This window comes from Tympanuchus pallidicinctus, unplaced genomic scaffold (assembly GCF_026119805.1).
Source record: "Tympanuchus pallidicinctus isolate F22 unplaced genomic scaffold, pur_lepc_1.0 scaffold17, whole genome shotgun sequence".
Taxonomy (NCBI): Eukaryota; Metazoa; Chordata; class Aves; order Galliformes; family Phasianidae; genus Tympanuchus; species Tympanuchus pallidicinctus.
In genome coordinates this window covers 4,026,916-4,047,009 of record NW_026294690.1, presented here as the reverse complement: position 1 = coordinate 4,047,009, position 20,094 = coordinate 4,026,916, and the positions used below count along the sequence as shown (strand labels likewise).

The following is a 20,094-nucleotide window of genomic DNA, read 5'->3' as shown; positions in this document are numbered from 1 at the left end:
CATTCAACATTCGAAAGTATGACCTATAGCATGTGCTTAACAACATAAAGTGCTCTTTCTTGTGATGGAAGCCTGCAGTTGAAGGCTTTGGTCCACGGATCTATCAAAAAACCTTGACTTCTTCCATTATTTACTTAGATATATGAAAGCCAATAGACTCAAAAAGTCTGATCAGATCAGTGCTTCAGAGCGAAGGCTAGAGACACAAGATTGATTCTAAAATGTTATAAAGCAGATACTTTCTGCAGCTCCAGAAACGTCAGTGGAATGGTAACATTTTTACTGAGAATGTAAATGTAACGGTCTTCCAAGTATATATATATTTTATACTCAAAATAAACATGTTTTACTAATTTCCAACCATGAAATCAGAGTAACCAATATTTACAGTTCTTACAAATCATAGGGCATGGTCACCTTTCAGAAATATTTGTGCTATTTAAATCTTGTAAAAAATATGTAAACGTTTCCCAAGTTCATTAACAACTCGGAAGTATTTTAATGCTGTGATTGAATGGTTGAGATTCCACATGAAGATCCTCTGTTTGCACAATAAATTGCCTAATTATTCGGCATACGATTCCAACAGTTCACGAAAAATGAAAGGCTCCTCCAATTCTTTCCCTCCTTGGTATCTCCTACTGTTTATCTCATTATACCAGAACCAATGCACCAGTAACAGCTGGCAATGTGGAAAGCACAGAGCAAAGCCAACATTCTACCATACGTTTTGAGGAAAACTCATCTTCTTTATTGTTAATAATTTTTATGCCAATATTACCTGACTGTCAATTCCAAGCATTAGCAGCATGGAGAAGAACAGTATTGCCCACAAAGGAGAAATTGGTAACTGTGTCACTGCTTCTGGATAAGCTAGAAATGCCAGTCCAGGACCTGTAGGAGAAAAAGGATACAAAATGTCAATGTGATTGATTGGGTTCTGGGATTATCAACTCCTGTTGATACATGGGTTTATTTGAATGACTTAGTCATGGATGCATCTGTCAATCAAGGGATTTCGGCTTAAATGGTGTTAATTGCACAATCAGTGCACACATCTTGCATTAAAAAACAACCAACCAAAATAAAAACAAAACCCGAAAAAAACCAAACCAACCAAGGAAAACACTAGATAAAGTTCAGAAGTCACTCCTGGGAGACACCTTTGTATGGTAAACAAGGAATGTTGTCCTTAGCTAGGAATATATCTTCAGTTAAGAACCAGCCTCTGAATTACTTCCTCTGAAGTAATCACTGATGGCTTTAACTTCTGCTCTGCATCGAGTATTTTAATGGAGGAACAAAGCTCAGAAATGGAGAAGACACTTTCCAGCACTTAAAGTATTTCCATTTGCTGTTGTACCATGAATTCTCTTATAAAACACATTTTAATATGCTTTGTAGTTGTAAATAGGTAAACATTTTCATTCACATTCCTAACAACTGTCGATGAGAGCAAAGTACTGGAAGAAGAAACTTAAATCAGGCTGCCCAGAGATCCTTACAATTTTGTATTGATGCCTCCAAAAATGGGGCATCTACAAATTCTCTGGGCAGCCTGTGCCAGTGCCTCACCACTCTCTGAATAAAAAATTCTTTCCTAATATCTCATCTAAATCTCCTCTCAGTTTAAAGAAGTGACAACAATGTATGTCATAACATTTTTGCTTTTTTTTTTTTTTTTGATGAAGACTATTTCTGGTGCTTAAATTCTCTCATTTTCATCAGTGATATTTGTTTGCCAGTACAGTAATACACATTTTGTCCACCAGACTTCCGACCATGCTTTCTGTTATCAGAACGCTCCCTGTGGCCAAAATTGCTAAATGACTATTTGGTGCACCAGCTGGGTTAAGGTAACCATCTGCTCTGCTTCTGTAAGCTTCTTCTTCTGGAATCAAGGCAAAGAACTGCAAAGTATACAGAATCTATCTATGGATCTATCGTACTGCCCTGCATAAGATTATTTTTCTAATAAAAGGCCCCATAAAACTGGCTTATAGCTGTAGTTTAACCAGTGAGAGACTGATATGCCTCAAAGGGTTTGACCTCAAGAAACAGTAAAAAGAATTTAAAAACCTAACCGAATTTGAGACTATATGGTCCTAAAACATAATGACCATAATTCCTCCTTTTAGGTTGTTTTTAAGAATTTCAGTAGCAAGGGGCTCTCAATCTGATGTCACAGCCAAGCACTCAAACAGCTACATGTGCTGCCACCTCTTATAAATGCAGTCCCTGTAAGCATATTCATTAGTATTCACTGCATCAACCCAGTATGCATTTCTGGCTGACCACTCTCCAACACTGAAGCTTTGCAAGCACTGAAGGCAGGCAGTCTGTTAAATGTGAAATGATTTTGCTGGTGCTGCCTTAAGAAGTTTGAAAGACTGGTTGCAAGAGGGAGAGTGTTAAGTGCTACTGAAATGACAGGGGGCAGAGGAATGCTTTGAAGAAGAGATTTTAAACAAATACGTGAAGTAGTTGGGATGCAATATACAAACAAAAAATAATTGATGTCTCTGAAGAACTTAGAGAAAAATATATTATATACCTGATGCTGCAACATCTGCAATGGGCCTCTTTGTGACATTAGCCATGAATCCAACAATGGAGAAGATGACAAAGCCTGCAAACATGCTTGTGCATGAGTTTATGCAGCACACTATGATGGAGTCCCTGAAATAAAGATAAAGTGTTTTAAGCAGTAAAATAATGCTAATGCTCAGTATATTACCATTTTTTTCCTTTGAAAAGGTTTCGTGGATAAATTTAATGATTTTAGATTTCATAGAATGGGTTCCGTTTCACACTGGGCAAGTCACATCTCTCTCATTAGTGTAAATGCAGTTATACATCTCATTCTTACATACATATAACATTTAATACTTCAGAGATTATACATTAATTCAGAGATACAGGACCCAGAAAGATAGAATCCAGCTCCAGCTGAGAGGGCAAAGTACTACTGTAATATGAGCGGTCATCTGCTTACCTGTAAACATTATTGTGGAAAGGGTTGTAACTTCCAAGGGCAATCAGTGAACCAAGACCCAAACCATAGGAGAAGAAAATCTGTGTGGCAGCATCCAACCAAACCTGATGGCAAGAAATATATATATATATTTTTAAATCATTTCTCTGCTTGAGCAGCAAATCTTATGTCTGAAAGGTGAAGTTAGTAGTGAAACTTTTGTTTACAAAGACTAGATGTTTACCTCAGAGTCTGAAAGCTTACTGAAGTTGGGAGTTATATAGAACAAAATGCCTTCCTTTGCTCCAGGCAGTGTAACACCACGGAAGAACAAGATAAGCAGCATAACATAGGGATAAGTAGCAGAGAAATACACCACCTGATTTGAAGAAAAAAGACATTGTAAGTGCAGAAGAATCATCTGTGTTTGTTCAGGTATTTGCTCCAAAAAATTAAAGCTTAGAGTGTAAAGGGCCTAATGCTGAACATCCTAAACACTGTGTCTTCAGTTCAGGCAGTTGTTGCCAACTTTCCTGGGTGGACTAGAAGGCTTCTGCACCAGGGGCTTGTGCTTCTCTTTCTTGTGTTCAACAAGGGAGTTCCCCAAACCACAAGATTCATAGCTGCAGTACTCCTACCCTGCTTGTAGAATATCATCATTTTATTTCTCTTTTCAAACAGCTACTTTAACATCTTTAACATTCCGATTTCATCATTGTAATTGCCCTTCAGTGTCCAACTCTGAAATGCTGTTACCCTTCCATTCCTGGAGAAAGATCTCTCACAATAAACTTCCTTTAATTTAATTAATAAAACCAATCAGACTCAAAGAAGTATAGTATGCAAACATGCCTGTGGCCAGAACCATGTCTGGCTCTCATTCAGCATAAGAAGGGAAAAGTTCTGCCATGCACCTTCAACAGTTACATATCTAAGTCCATCAAGAGTTGTTTAATGTATACTGGTTACTGAAGCCAAAATGCCACATCCTCACTCTACTACAATTCAAACTAGCCAGAATATTCCTTTGAGGAGTAAGCAGACTTATATTTAGGGATTTTCTACTTGGCAAAGCTAGAAAGTCTGTAAACGAACGCCCTAACCAAGATGGTCAGAGCAAGCTGTGGAGCCTTGTCAAACAAATGGTACTCTATCAATTCAAATAGGACAGAAACGCAATGCTTAACAGAACTGTCCCAGAAAACTGTCCCACTGTGTCTTACCTCATAAATTTTCAAAATATCTTAGTAAAATAAGCATTTTAAATCAAAATATACTTACAGTATTTTTTTCATCTTACCTTTCCAGTCCAGCCCACCCCCTTCCAGATACAAAAATAAACCAGAATCCAGGCAATTGCCAGAGTAATTGCTAGCGGCCATCGGATCTGCCCTGGTTTTTCCAATCCATCAGTCATCTGGTGCATGTTGCGTCTAGAAAAAGCAAACAGAACGGTATATTTGATAATCAGTTCAGAAGATGGCATATGAAATATAATAAGCTAATCCTTGCAAATGCACAGAAATGGCATAGAGAAACATTCTCAGCTTACTCCCAGAATTCAACCACAGCACTTGTCATGTTGGTGGTGTTTGCTAAGGTATAATTGGAGAAGCAGCGGTCAGTGTTCCATGGGTTCTCACAGTGCTTCCAGGGAAGAGTCTATTTACAAAGGAGAAAGAGAGAAAATCCTAAACAGTCATTTTTAAAGTAAGCATTACCCCAAGTACCTCATTTTACAAAAAAAGAAAGGAGAACTAATATATTTTGACTTCTGCGATGTACTGATCTCCCTGTGGTGCGTGTCTGCCACGTAAGTTACTTAGCTTTGTATCAATTACATCAATCAGATGTGGAAGTATTTCTTTCTTTCTTTACTATACCTGCTCAAATGCTTTGGAGTTGGCTATGTCTCTCAGCATGTTTGAGTACACTGAGCATACTACAAGAAACAAGGGCAGCGCAAAGGACCTCCTGGAGGTCCAGTTACCTCTTGTTGCACTACCCGTAATAAAAACATCATGATTACTTATCAGAGTTCATTTATCTCCTTCGGCCAAGGGACAATTAGAAAAATGGACACGTGTAAAAAACAAAACTTACATTACATTGTTATCTTTCTGAAATTCTAATAGACAAAGCCTATTTGCACGTGTTATGTAATAGAGTGAATCTGATACAAATACAGCATAGATTTTCTTGTGATGGCAGATCTTGGAAAACATTATCACATTAAAAAAAACTCAAAAAAGAAAAAAAAAAGGAAGAAAAAACAAACACAAAAACCCAACCTTTTACACACTAGAATTTTTCTCAGAGGAATGACTGGTTGCCTCTTTGTTGAAAGACAAGGTGATACTAGCACTCGTGTTAGCATTGCCAGGACTAGCAGTCACAAGCCTGAGCACAGATTCTCTGCATCTGCCTGGTAGAGAAGAAAGCAGGCATGCTTGTGATTGAATGGCAAACAGGTAATAAAGGGAAACTAAAAGGGGACAGATGAAAGACCTATGGCTGTGAAGATCAGGATCAGAAAATTTAAACAAACCAGTAAGAAAGGGAAGCCTAGGGCTCCAAAACAAGCTTTTACTGTGTTTCTCCACTGACATTCAGTTTTCTATTCTGCGTTTCTCATGAAGGAAAAAAAAAATTGAATTTTTAAAGAGTACATCTTGAATAAAAAAATTCTTATCCTACTGATTTTTATGTATTTTGTGTAATCTCTCACCTTCACAGTGAGATAGTTTAATCAGCTAGCTACCTCACTTTGCTCTTCCTTGAATAAAATCCCTCCACTTCAACCCCATACTTACAGTTGTAAAGGAATTATACAGGTAATAAATGGCCCATGAAATAATCACAATGTAGTAAATATTTAGCCAAAAGGAAAGGACTGCAGCAGCTAATCCCACACCTGCAAAAGAAGAACCAAAAGAAGGTAACTTTCTGTAAAGGTTGTATGAGCGTCAGCTCAAGTGCTGCAGTAGGACAAATGATGCAGATAGCATTTACCAGATGCTGTAAGTTCAAATTCTAGAAGTACCTCTGCAAAAATGGCTAATCTGAGAGATGGCTGATCTAATTAGTTCAGTTACAGTGCCCAGTTCTCAGTGCTGCAGTAAGCACTCACATCTGCTGCTGCTGAGATTTTTTTACTGGACTTTCTTACTTGTAGGAAAGAGAGCTAAATCAAATCATTCTCCAAAACAGCAGTACCACAGCAACTTCTGGCATATGCACACAAAATGTGTACAAGTTAAAAGACCAGTTAGCCCTTTAGTTCACTATTGAAAGCACTTCATGCTTAGTATAATGCTATTTTGGTAGCTCAGGCTAAAGAAACAAGTCAGGAGTTCAGCGATCAGAATGTCCTCTTCTGCTCCACATGGAGACTTCTTAAGGGGCATTTTAAAAAGTTCAGGCTGATGACGCTGCATGACACTAAACAGGAAGAAGTATTCAAAATAATGAGCAACGTAAAGTCTATACTTTGCACTGTACTCCCTATCAACATCAGTAACTCAAGCACAGTTACAATACAAATCTGTGAGAAATGTTTTAATCTACTTGTGTTTTCCAAACAAAACATTTCCTAGCAGAGAACCCATCCTAAAAAACCTTTTATCCCACCTCATGCTAATTGTCAGTCCTATTGTGTGAAGTAATTCATAACAGCCTATAACTTGCTCTTTTGCTGGACCACAAGTCAACTCAGGAGCTCTTAAGTATCAAGTGATATAGGATTAGGGGGTGGAAAGCAGTATGTGATGCTTGTGGGTTTACACAGAATCCAGGATAAAATCTTAAGGTTCTAGAACTGAGAAAACCAAACTAGCTGAAAATCTAAACATGGAGCGATCTTTCTTTCAAGCAATTCAGATTGGAATTGCTAGCTTTGAAGTGTCCAGCCTTCACATATCAGTACAAAACAAAAGGAGATACAAACCCTCATGACCTGGAATAGAAACATGGTTTATCAAAATGCTGTGAACCAAGGAACCAAGTTCTTTGCCTGCTCAGACAGGTTGCTAGATTTTGAACTATCTTTGCATGTTCCTAACAAAAACGAGTTTTTAAATTTCACAGAATTAGTCTGTTGATGCCTATTTTTAAAGGGAAATGAATAATATCCTAGTTTGTCTCAAAATTGTCAGTTACACTTCATAAAATTAGGAGTTGCTGTAAAATATGGTAGTTTAAGTAAAAATGAAGAAATGTCCGTGCCCTGCCACTTCGTGTAATGTCTGCAACATGGGTAAGCAGAAAGAAATACAAATTCATATTGTACCTTTGAACATTGGAGCAAGCTTCCACACTCCAAGGCCTCCTATAGATGTGTACTGACCAAGGGAACACTCCAAAAGAAACAGTGGCACTCCAGCAAAAATTAGAGTTAGGAAATAAGGTATCAGGAATGCACCTAAAAAGAAATAAGAAAAAGCCTATTACAGTGCAGAAAGCCACCACTGTTTCTAGCTTTTCCACCCCTACTATATCTGGAAAGAAACCCACATTTTTTCCTCTGAGGTGTAGCTTGCTAAAACAGCTAGTGAGAAGCACATGCACAGTTCTGAACCAGTATCTCAAGAGGTTTTGCTAAGGGGAAAAATATCTCTCCCCATCATGTAAATACCTTCCATTTAAGTAAAAACCAAAATACAATGGACCATGCATTTTGTTGTCTTCATCCATAAGAGCAGCACGCATACGGTATAAAGGCTTTAGCCAGAACTGGCTGCTTTCCAGCTGAAGCCAGCCTTTGATGATAAGCTCTGAGTAAGAGTTACAAGCCTTATGCAATCCTCTCAAACGCTCAATCCAAAAGAGGGTTCTGAAGGGTTGGAGGGGAATGTGCTTCAATTCTTTTCTAATACCTTATGGTCTTTTATAAGCACTTGCCAATGAGACATTAGAATAAACTCGAGGGCACAGCAGACTTCAAAGCAGAGCGCCCTGCTCTGAGATGCTTCCAACCCTCATGATCTAGTTAAAAGCAAAGCAAAGCAAAAAGAAAAAAAAAAAAAAAGCAACCCTAAAATCACACATACACAGATGGAAAAAAAACCGTCCACTGAAACACATTTCTAACAATTTTTATGGCAAATACTAACATGCAGATATACCAAAAGTTGTAAGAAATGAAGAGCAAACATACCTCCACCATTCTTTCCACAGAGGTATGGAAACCGCCACACATTCCCTAAACCAATGGCATAACCTACACAGGACATAAGAAAGTCAAATTTTCCTTTCCAGGTATCTCGGTCCGGAAGGTCCGTCTTCTTCTTCTGCACTTTTACTACCAAAGTTTTAGGCTTGTCATTGGTGATCGAAGCGTCAACTTCCGTGGAGATCTGCCCGTCGGCCACCTTCGTGCCGTTTGTTGCCATGTCTCGGGGCTTGGCGGGGGAGGCTCTGGTGGCCGCCGGACGAGGGATTTCAGCTCCGGTCCACGTGGACAGCAGCTTTGCGGCTCGCCGTGGCCCAGCCGCGTGTCAGCCCTGGGCGGCGGGCGCTGTGCGGCTCCGGGGTGCTCTGCAAGGCACAAGAGGGGCACTCAGCAGGGCCCGGCTGCCACTCTGCCCTCGGCTCAGTCTGCTTCCAACTGAGTCAGTGGGAAGAGACCAGAACTAACGTCCTCCAAACAAACGCCAAGCCGCAGTTGCTTATTTTTCATTTCCCTTCAGTCTGCAGGAACTACAGCCCCTGAGTCTACAGATAACTTATCCCAATATACCCACTGCATTGCACACAGCAGATATTTACTGCACGCTATGCTCAAAACACATAGCTGAGGAGCAGACATTACGACAGCTGGAAAAAACACTGTTTGTGCACTCATAAATGAAGACCACTATGCTTACCCTGATTCTTTGGTGACGGGAATAGGGTAATTTAATTGATTTTTAGAAACGTTCTTCAACTCCATAGGGTCAAGCACATATCCCTGTTTCTGGAGAAGATGAGTCAGGGATGAGTTTTCTCTTTAACAGCCCAGAATTTTTGCACTGAAGCTTTGTCATTTAATCATTCTGCATTAAAAAGCTAGAGGATAATTCCCATGAGCATAAAGTTCCTTTATGCATAGGAAGGTGCTACTATGGTTATGGTCATCAACAAATATCTACCAACAACAGGGACTTGAAAAAGTTATGAACTGTGTGCATTTCTCTAAACACTTTAATGTGAGATCTTCCCAAATGGATTAAAAATAAATCAGATTAAGCAACAGAACTTAATATTGGATAATGATGTTGGGTTTCCTATGTAGTTATAATTAGTTGCTAATATAACACAATGTTCTATTAAGTTTAATTTGTACATGCTTCAGTACAAGTCTGCAATAAGTATGCTTCAATTAGTTTAGTAATTCTTTCACCTGTCATTACTGCTACTATACAATTTTCAAAGTTTAAATAAAGGAAAATAAAGGAAGCAAATGTGCATTATGCAATAGACCTAAGATATTCCAATCAGTTCAGAAGTGCATGTAACTCCTGTAGGCTTCCACACAAAAAAAAAAAAAAAAAAGAAAAAAGAAAAAAACACAATGAGCTACTGTTTGTTGCATGTCTACCGTATGCCCATGCATGAGAGATTTCTTCAGGCAGTCCCCCTTTCTCAGCTCCTTTTACCATTTGCCAGACACCAGTCCTCAAAACAGACACTTCAACAAATGAAATACCTTCCTGCATGAAGCTCCATGTTATGGTAACGTTGGCAATGCTGGACAAAAGCTCCCACAAAGCTCAACGTTTGTTTACAGATTTATGGAAAGGTACATCAAGATTATCAGTCATTCACTTCTAATAGTAAATTATGTCAAAAAAATAAATCACGCAAAGATTTTTCCACTAAAAGTGGTTGTCTTCAACTTCTCATTTCAGATGGCTAAAATGCTTCTTAATCCTCCACAAACACAAGGACATACCTAGCAATTAAAAAGGACTTCAGTTGGAAGATGAGGAAGAATCACCTGTTACATTTGCTGGGGTGAGGATTGTGCTTATAAACTTCCTCCCTGTTCTACTTTAAGATTGATTGCAAAGGCAGAAAATCACTGTAAGTACTTTCCTGTCCTCACAAGTCCTTCTGTGTATAGATATCTTTCCTTTCCTGCGGGCTTTTCTGTGTATAGACATCTCTCCCCTTTCCTGTGGGCTCAGTTTTCCATATTTTTCTGCAAGCTTATCTAATTTTGTATACCAAATGCCATTCCTGTCTACGGTCTAGGTTATTCTTAACATCTACTAGTCAGGAAATATGTATCTCTTAAGGACAAATCATTAGAACTCCTAAAAGCAGAGGTGAAGCCCCCAAAATCCATATGTGATTTGAGAACATAGAGTTCTCAAAGTGTTTCTTGGCAATTTGTCCCCATCCTGTACAGTGCTCACCTACTGAGGGCAGGGTCCTCCAACCTGTAATCTCCAGCTTTCTCCACCAATCAACAAAGGCATTTATTTCTATTTTAGGGCTTGGGAAAACTTCCTTCTTGAGAGACATGGCTGGCACCGCATCTCTGTCATAGATAAAAGGTACCCATATCTGAGATGATGAAGTAGAAAAGGCCCCTATTTCAGAACTGCTATCTTGGGGGAGGGGGGGAGGGGAAGGGGGGAGACATGAGATGCCAACCCACATCCATCCCTAACTCCCTCGGATTGATCCGTGCTCTTAAAGAGAATTGACATCACTTGTACATAAAAAAGCGCTATGACCGATCAGAGCTTAGCTTCTCGAGGTTCTCAAAAATAGGACAGAACTAATCCAAGCAAATGTCAGAACTGCCAGCACAGACTCTTTACCCGAGTTAGTTGCTGCAGGCTTCCCCTGTGCCCACAGAAGGCCCTCATGTCAGCAAGGTCCGTCTGACCTAAGCATGAGTTCTCCACGCTGATTACAGAGCCAGGGCACACAGCTGACGTACAGCTGCACGGCAAGTGTTTCCAGCTGGGTGAGCTGAAACCCATGCTTGCTAACCAAGTCTTAATCTCAGCTGCAGCATGTAGCAGACTGATGAAGCATTCAGAGCAGTAATTGCAGTTACTCTTACATCCCCTCAGAAGGTACCACAGAGTATGGTTCTCCCATGTTGTAATTCACCTAATCCTGAACTGCAGCCTTCAATGCAAAGCTGAAGTCCATGCTTACTGGCTTTATATTTGATTTCTGCTACACTCCAATCAGAAAAGAAAAAACTTCTGCTCATGAGAAGTTTGAGCAATTCTGGTAGCCATTCAGAAGCCCAGCAACCTTTGCATAAGGCAATACAGATCACTGTATCATGGACAAAACTGAGTTTCCGTTCTGAGGCTGGATTGAGATCACGTAGCAGTTTTGACCTTCTCACCCACGTTTGTTCCTAAGATTAAGGTGCAGCTTCCAGAGCGCTAACAAATGTGCAGCTAGCCAGCACCACCTACTGATGAAGATGCAGAACTGAAAGCGTTTCTTGCCAAAGGAGGCTGTGAAAGTCATTAGGGTGTACCAGTACTTATATAAACTCATATACTTATATACTTATGTACTTATATAAGTCTCATACTAGATCTTTATTTATTTATTTGGCACTTAATTTGGACTGAGCATCAGCTGGAGATTCCAGGTATTGGAGAAAGCTGTGTGTTGATGAGTGGAAAAAAAAAACACCAACCAACCAACAAAAACCAAAACCACAAAAGAAAACTCAACAAAGAAGTGTGTATCTATGTAGTGTACATATATATATATATACACACACACACACACATATATATATAAACCATATCTATGTTTGATAATAAGGAAGAAAATATTGGAGGAAACTCATCCTTACACTGGCCCTCCTAAGAAATAATAAATTACAACAGAAGTAGCCCATGGCCTCCAATTTCCCCTCACCACCCACTTTTATATACAGTAGTTTTTCACAAACTATGACTCGCATACAACAATCAGAACAGCAACAAAGACACTTGGTACACAACTCTGATTGATTAAGCATTCTCTCACATCATTGGGATTGAAATTTAAAATGAGTTTAAAGTGGAATGGAACAGAAAGATTCTTAAATAAGCTCTGTGGCTTGGCTTGGGCAGAAGGAAAGACAAATTGCAGCTGTCAGCCAGCAGATCAGGTAGGACACTTGCAATTCAGTGTTTCAGTTTGTGGGAAGAAGCTGGAGAGATCCCTTAAATAAGTCAGCCTTTGCTCCCACAGCACCTTTGGGCCAATGCTGAGTGTACTAGGAAGGGCATGGTAGCTTCCCACCACATTCCTCAATGCACAATAGAGCTTCCTTGACTTCAGTTACTAGGGTTGCTCAGCCAAGAGGAGAAAGCCCTCTAAAATAGGGATTTAGATACCATGTGGTTGTCCCGCATCACCACCACATTAGAGAAGAATGAGTCGAGAGAGCCAAGCACACATAACAGCCAAGGTAATAAGCACAGCCAGGGAAACCAGAACAAAGAGAGTGCCACTTCATTAATAAAAGCATTTTTCTCTCTTCTGGCCTGCATAAAATTGGATTTGAAAAGTTTAGAACTGGTTGCATAAAATCAAAGTCTACAGCAATATTCCTATCATCTTTCACGAGTGATATCAAAAGGCAAAAGTGGAACAGCGCAGAAGCTGTGCAGCAGGAAACTGCCATTCCTACAGAACCTGTAACCTCTGCCTCATTCAAAGTGGAGCACCCCCTCCCCTCCAATCCATTGTGCTCCTCCTTCCCTGGAGCACAGCAGCTCTGAGGGCTCCACACAAGGCAAGACTAAAGCAGCTCCATACAGTAAATTCTAAAGAAACACCGTTATATAAAGTGCCACATCACTTTCATAAAAATTTGAAGGTATTATTGCTCTGACCTTAATGGGACTCCAGTTGAGCTCACTGCTGCCAAGAGTTATTTTCACTTACATTTCTAGTTGTATTGGGCAATCAAGTCAAGAGAACACCAATACTAAGTTTCATAGCAAAACAGTTCATGTCAGCAGCGTCCTGGAATGTATGAAATGGGACTGAAATATAGAAAGTACTAAAAGACTACTCATGAAATGGTCTTCCATTTCACAAAGAAAACTCTGTTGTATTATTCTTTTACAGGAAGGACCCTGCTTGGAAGCACATAGATATTGCACACCAAGTGACAGCACACATGCTGTTACACATATACATAGCAAAAACCCATATGCATTGAAGAATGCTCCTACTAACTTCTCCCTCTGGTAATTCAGATGTCACTCAAGAATCCAGCCCCTTGAACTGACACTTTCACAACGTGTTCATTTTGGTTCAGTACTTTGTGCAATGCTCACAGACTCAACAAGCCACCATTAGTTTTCTTATTGGGAAGAGAATTTTCCTTTATGGGCAATTGTTGAATTACATGTAAACATGTAAATAAGAACAAACAAATAAGGAAACAAAATGGAGTATTTTCCTTTGGGCTCACCTCTTCTGAATTTGCTTGTAGTCCCTGCTGGTCATGAAGAGTTATCACAGTTCCTAGAAGTATTTTGTTGTGCTTGCTCTCCTATTTCATTTCTTAAGATGGTTATGTGGAATTTGGCACCACTGTGACAAAATCAGTCCTCAAATGCAACAGCACGAGCATTTGATTTCCCAGCTGAGTGTTCCAGAGAGCCCTGGTCAAACCACACTGAACAACTGGGAACTGAAGCTAAACTTGCTTTTCTGCTGTATGAAATAGCAACGACAGCAATAATGATCAGAAGCAAGACAAATGTAGGTGGGAAAAGCAGAAAGCAATTTGATTTTCATCACGAAAATAGCACTAAATATAAGTGTCTGTTTTCATTTTGATTTTATCTAAAGTAATTGTACAGAGCTTAGACTCTGCGCAAATACCTATTTGAGGAAAAGCTTGGTGGCAGCAGGGCCTTATCTGAAAAAATACTGATAGATTTTAGGTAAATGCAATGGGCCCTTCTGTAATGCTTTTCTCTTGCTTAGCTTGGGGAAACTAAACATCACGTAATTTCATTGGAGTCCTCATGTTTAATCAGTGAAGCACATTAGCATTCTGAAGATAATATACCAACAACTAAAGGCTGGCATCCGGATGATGTGCTACGAGATATGGTTTAGTAGCTTAGTGGTAGTAATGGTGATAGGAGGACGGTCAGACTAGATGGTCTGCTAGGTCCTTTCCAACCTTGTGATTCTATGATTTCTAAATTTGGCCCAAAGCACAGAGTTGTATACAATTTCTAAATTAGATCGGTCACTGCTTGCTATTTTCAAGTTAAAAGCTTCCCTTTCCCCCCACAAGTCTACATTCAACTTTAACATAATCTCTCTGATTAAAAACAAAACAAAAACAAACCCATAAAAGTAAACCAAACCAAAACCAGAATAAGACAAATATATAGAAGTAAGCGTGCTACAGATGAAAGCATCTATTAAATTGTGCAGCAAGAGACTTTGTTTTAGCCACTGACAATAGTAGCTTTTGCAGAAATCTACAAGGCTGCTCTGAGAGCAATATCTCCTATTTTAATATGCTGGCCCACATCAGAGGTGGATGTTGGTAGTATGGCAGTAGAGGTTGAACCTTCCTGCCCATATTCTGTTACATGCTTTTGCTGTGACAGATGGCAGCAGAGGAGCAGTCTGACAGAACAAAACCTGACATGGAAGTGATACGAAGCAAAGGGGTGTAATTGAATCCCTCCATGTGGAAAAAATGGCATCCTCTGACATTCATTGACACTTTACTTCTGGAGCAATTTACACATCCTCTGAAGATCTGGCTGTATGAGCTGTATATAGACACCTCACGCATCTCTTTAATCTTTTTTTCTTCACTCTTTATGCAGTGAATACAAATGTATGTATTTGCTTTGCTGAGGCATTTTGGAAAGCTATGCATGCTTAAATACGAAATATGAATCCATGGAAGCTGATGTGTCCACAGATGGTCCAGCTGAGATGGAGTACACTCCATGCTACATGCTACACTACAAACACTTTATGACCATCAGTCTGTTTTCATTGAGAAAGTTGTCTTAAAATTTGGTTGGAGAGAGAGTTAAGTTATGAAACAAACGTCAAATAGAAGTACTGACTGTGTTTTAGGAGGCATATAAGCATGTCCTGTACTTCAGCCTTCCTCTTCCACTCCCAATCACTTCTGCTTCAAAACAGTAACCCAGAAGTGCTGAATGGGCTTCAGGTTGCGATGGTTTTTAAAAAGTAACACAACTACACTAAGTACTTTCCAATCACTGATTTAACACAAAAACTATGGTCATCCCAGTAACCTGAGGTAGGTCTGACCAAAAAAACAAAACTTCTGAAGATCAAAATGTGGCTCTGAAAAACTATTAGGAATGTAACTACAGCAGTACGTTCAAATAAAGTAATTTTACATTCAAATAAAGTAATTTTGCATGCTTTTAAAATGCAAAAGGATGGTCATGCTTGCATCTCGCAGTGGGATCTAAACAGGGAGAGGAAAGATGAAATGGCAGTAGATTCACTGCCCTGCAATTTGTTGACAAATGTATTTACAAAGATTTGGCCCATACTGAAAAAACACACTGACATCTTGTCCCTCCATCTAAGATATGATGTGAAGACTCACCTACTTGCTCACATTTCTGTCTATCCTTAAAAGGAATATTTTTTTTACTCTTCCAAGATACTCAGCAAAGCCTGCATATGAAGAAAAGTAATTAAATAGTTTCCTAAAAATATTGTCCTACCTGCTCTTTGGTTGTGCAAGCACTTCTACAGCACTTATCCATCTCTCTCTGGACATTCAAGGTCACTCAAGGATGCAAACCAGTGGTCAGGCATTGCATGAGTATCTTTTACTTAATCTTTGTCTTGAAGACAGCCTCACCACGACCAAGAAGTAAAACCAGCAAGTTTTCTATTTCCTAAGCTTCCCAAGCACAAAGAGCTCAGTCGTTCAGAAACACCATCAGAACTGCTCACATTTCCATGGCATTGAGATTCCTGCTGAGACAATCTGTGTAATTTTGAGCCCAAACCACAAGTATTTACTCCCCGAGCGCAGCTTCGGTTCAGCACTGAGACGAGCTTTGTCTTCAGAGTACAGAACTCTCCCAGTGTGAAATTCAACCTTAGTGTAATAGATATTAAGATCAAATTTGCATAAAGCGCTTATCTATCATACAGCATTGCTATCGGAGCATAGAATGGAGAGATCCTTCAGCAGATACACATCCCTTAATCCTCCACAAAAACGCTTATATTTCTTTCTGGAGTGAGAAACCAACAACAAATGCAGAATCACGAAAAGTATAGTGCATAGCAAAGTTCTTTTTGATGAGATGTTTGTCTTTTTGACAAACAACAAATTCTATTATTGTTATAATTAGAGCTAAGGAAACAAAAAAAGCCACAAATATCATAAGTGCGAAAGTATTCTGGCAATCCTGGGAGACAGCTTGCAGCCTGTTTAAAGAATAGCAGTATTTTCTTATAAATCCTGCAGTGATTTTGTAGGAATCTGTACAGTTTTCCTTTAAAACAGACAACAGATCCCGAAGGGAGATTCAGGAGTCATGAGGTTTTCCCACTCATTGTGAATTTATGCAGTTCTTTATGAGGCTCTTGTGCTGACTAGCATTACTCCCCAGTCAATCTCACAGCGATTTTAGAAAGGCTGTGGGAAGTTAAATATTATTTGGGCATATTATTGCTCAGTTGACAGTAGCTATAACTGCCCCTGTTACTCAAGTGTTAACTTACCAAAGGCCAGTCTTTGAATAAAATTCTAGATTTACAAACAGAACCAGCTAGCCCTTACAATTTGGGATACATCTTTGTTTAGACATTTTTTTTGGTGCAATTTCTACCTTATAGAACGGTGCTTTCTCTGTTGTTTCCTTTACAGTTATGTTTTTAACACCATCTCTATTATTAAATCTCTATTATCTCTATTACTATATTAAAATAACAAACCACACATGCACTTCAAGCTTAAACACAGTTACACTTTCAGTAAGATTCACTCTAGAGAAGCTGCCTAAATGAGAACAGCCTTATTTGGACTCATATACTGACTGTATTTCCACCTACCTGACAGTTTATAGAACAGAGTAATAAGTTTACATATAAAAATGGTTTTGCTCATTATTCTTCACACCACTATCATTCCATAGCTGTATACAGCATTGGGAAGCATTTGCATTTTGCAGACACAAGGCCTTCCCTCTGATTCCACAGCAGTTTTCAGAGTTTCAGCACAAAACACAGCTGTTAGGGAAACATGGAGCAGTTCAAAAGAGACACGATGGGTGACAGCCAGCACCTTGGTTTGTGCTGGGAAGACTGCTTTCGGTATTCCCTCACATACACTCAAGAAAAAAAAAAGGCACATGTCAGGTTCCTCTGGCTCACAGAAGCAAGCCAGCCTCAGGTACGGCAGAGCAGTGGGTTTTCCACCCTGCTCTGAGCTGGAAAGGTCAATCAGGATACACACGTGCATACAGGAGCTGCCCATCACAGGACTGGCTCCCCATACAGACCTCTTCCTCCTGCCCATCTCTTTTCCCTTTCCCACCCCTGGCCTTCAGTAGCGGTACAGCAACACTTTTCTAACAGTCTCTTATTATTTCCAGCACATACGAGTGAGTGGGTAAGAGATTATTCCCTACCTTGCAAAGGCGAATAAAGACACAAAAAGACTCCATTTAAAATCATAGGCTGCCTCTTTGCAAAATAAAATCAAATCTCCGTGTAATTCAGTGGAGGTAATGTTTGTCACTTGGCTTTTACCAACATGGTAAATCACGGGTTATTTCTCATCCCAAACCAGAGAATATCCTGATCTGCTATAGACATGTTTGCTGGCAACTAACGTTCCACTTCCAAATCTTCCTTATGATTTGTGATATAAATTAAGACTTCAATTCAGACAAATGACAAGAGCCAAAAAGACCACCACTACATTTAATTCTGAAGCAGTGTCCACAGAAAAATAGTGTGAAGTGGCTGCACCCCAGGCCCAAGAAGGAATTTCAGACTCCAGCTAAGGTGCTTGTGCTATTTCCCCATTCATACTGCCACAGCCAATAGCTGAGGGTTACAAATCCCACAGAAAGTGGCAGCTCATCTATTTCACTGGCAGCTGCTCCATCCCCAAAGATACACGTATTTCCTTCAGTGAAAACACCATACAAAACACTCTGCTTTCCTTCTGTGTGAGCTGAACAAGACTCTTGAGATTTTGGTTTGTCTGCAGTCTGCAATGATATTCCATCTGTCAGCATGTAATATTTTTTCTTTTAAGCACTGCTGTTTTGTGCAAGACTTGCTAGAAACATATTGCTTTAGATGCCGGAATACATCAGAAAGAGCATCATTCATGTCAGGAGTTAACTGTATTTAACACAGGAGCTGTTGATCACCACCCTGTGAATATCTCCTGTTTTGTGTCAAAAGTCATACTGCTGCACTGCTGTACAAGCAGCCTGCTGCTGAAAGGGCAATGCTATTGCGCACTGCATGTCCTGACCAAGTTTGCAAAGATTAATCTCACATTCCTTCATCCAAACACCCCGAATTTCACTTAGGACACAGCCTATAAAGTTTTTCATGTAGTTCCCAGTACAAACAGGCCAAATTTAGAGTTGATACCATCTTAAAACAGACAGTTATAATGAAGATGCTGTTATTAATGCTTATAACTGAAAAAGAAAAAGACATCTTTGTTTTGACCCCTCCAAGTACCTACTAGAGGGTGACCCGGAGTTACAGAATTGGAAGCAAAGGGATGCAGGAGAGTTGGCTGACATTCAAGCACCACTTCTTTCAAGATCAGTGCACCTCTGACAGAAAGAGATCAGGCAAAAGTGGCAGGAGACCTGCATGGGTGAGCAAGGAGCTCACTGAAAAACTCAAGGAAGTCTATGCAGAAGAGGGATTTGGCCACTTGGGAGGAATACAGGAATGCTGTCAGGGCTTGCAGGGATACAACAAGGAAGGCTAGTGTCCATTTGGAGTTAAATGCAGCGAGGGAAGTCAAGGACAACAAGAAAGCCTCCTTTAAGCACATCAATAGCAAAAGGAAGACTAGGGAAAATGCGTATCTGCTGCTGAATGAGGTGGGTGCCCTGGTAACGAATGACACCAAGAAGGCAGATACTGAATGCCTTCTTTGCTTTGGTCTTTCCTTCTAAGTCTGCCACTCAGGAATCCCAGATCCTGGAGACAAGAGAAACTGTGTGGGGAAAGGAAGGCTTCCCTTTGCTTGAGGAAGATCTGGCCCGTCTAGGCAAACTCAGTGCACAGAAATCTATGAGCAAAAGGGGGTGCAACCATGAGTGCTGAGGAAGCTGGTGGTGTCCAGTACAGGCTCCAGTCTTTTTTTAACATCTCCATCAATGATCTGGATGAAAGATCCATGTATGATGGAGAATCATGAGAGAATGTACTCTCATCAAGTTTACTGATGATATGAAGTTGGAAGGAGTGGCTGACATTACAGAAGGCTGTGCTGCCATTCAGCAAGGCCTGGACAGGCTGGAGAGTTGGCAGGAAGGAAATTCATAAGATTCAACGAAAGCAAGTGAAGAGTCCTTCACCTAGGGAGAAATAACTGCATGCATCAATACAGGTTATGGGCTGAGCAGCCAGAGAGGAGCTCTGCAGAGGACCTGGTTGTTCTAGTAGAAAACAGGTTGATTCACGAGTCAGCAACATGCCTCTGTGGCCAAGAAGGCCAGTGGTATCCTTAGGTGTATTAAAAAGAGTGGGGCCAGCAGGTCAAGGGGAGGTGATCCTCTCTACTCTGCCCTGATAAGGCCTGATCTGTAGTACTGTGTCCAGTTCCAGGCTCCTCAGTTCAAGAAAGACAAGAAACTACTAGAGAGAGTCCAGCAGAGGGCTGGAAAGACAGTGAGGGGCCTGGAGTATCCGTAAAGGGGATAAGGCTGGAGAGGGGAGGAAAGGCTGAGAGATCTGAGTGAGTAGGGGAAGGTGTAGGCAGTGAGATCTTAGTGCTTAGGAGTCTTTATTATCCTGAGAGATAACAAAAAGTTTCATTTTTGTTTCACTCGGAAGCCAAAAGGACAAAAAAAAAAAAAAAAGAACATAAATCATAAATTACAAAAGCTGCTGTTTAATAGAATGTCAGGCTTTGT

The 20,094-nt window shown here is 40.1% G+C and overlaps 1 protein-coding gene and 1 long non-coding RNA gene across 3 annotated transcripts in view; one reads left to right on the top strand and one right to left on the bottom strand.

The window, feature by feature from the left end:
- Window positions 1–20,025, top strand: part of LOC128078321 (uncharacterized) — a 32,663-nt gene extending 12,638 nt beyond the window's left edge. Inside the window, exons 2-4 of the long non-coding RNA XR_008205575.1 lie at window positions 9,862–9,967; window positions 10,450–10,512; window positions 13,061–20,025. This is a non-coding gene — a long non-coding RNA (uncharacterized LOC128078321). The remainder of the gene's footprint in view (window positions 1–9,861; window positions 9,968–10,449; window positions 10,513–13,060) is intronic.
- The window catches only part of SLC6A1 (solute carrier family 6 member 1), a 56,817-nt gene that overhangs the window by 8,408 nt on the left and 28,315 nt on the right, over window positions 1–20,094 (bottom strand). For both annotated transcript variants that reach the window (XM_052678368.1, XM_052678370.1), the window contains exons 2-10: window positions 8,130–8,509; window positions 7,263–7,394; window positions 5,788–5,888; window positions 4,527–4,636; window positions 4,275–4,407; window positions 3,219–3,353; window positions 2,996–3,099; window positions 2,555–2,679; window positions 782–894 (exon numbers count right to left, since the gene is read on the bottom strand). In XM_052678368.1, coding sequence (XP_052534328.1) covers window positions 782–894; window positions 2,555–2,679; window positions 2,996–3,099; window positions 3,219–3,353; window positions 4,275–4,407; window positions 4,527–4,636; window positions 5,788–5,888; window positions 7,263–7,394; window positions 8,130–8,364 — 1,188 coding nt within the window. In that variant the 5' untranslated portion in view covers window positions 8,365–8,509. The remainder of the gene's footprint in view (window positions 1–781; window positions 895–2,554; window positions 2,680–2,995; window positions 3,100–3,218; window positions 3,354–4,274; window positions 4,408–4,526; window positions 4,637–5,787; window positions 5,889–7,262; window positions 7,395–8,129; window positions 8,510–20,094) is intronic.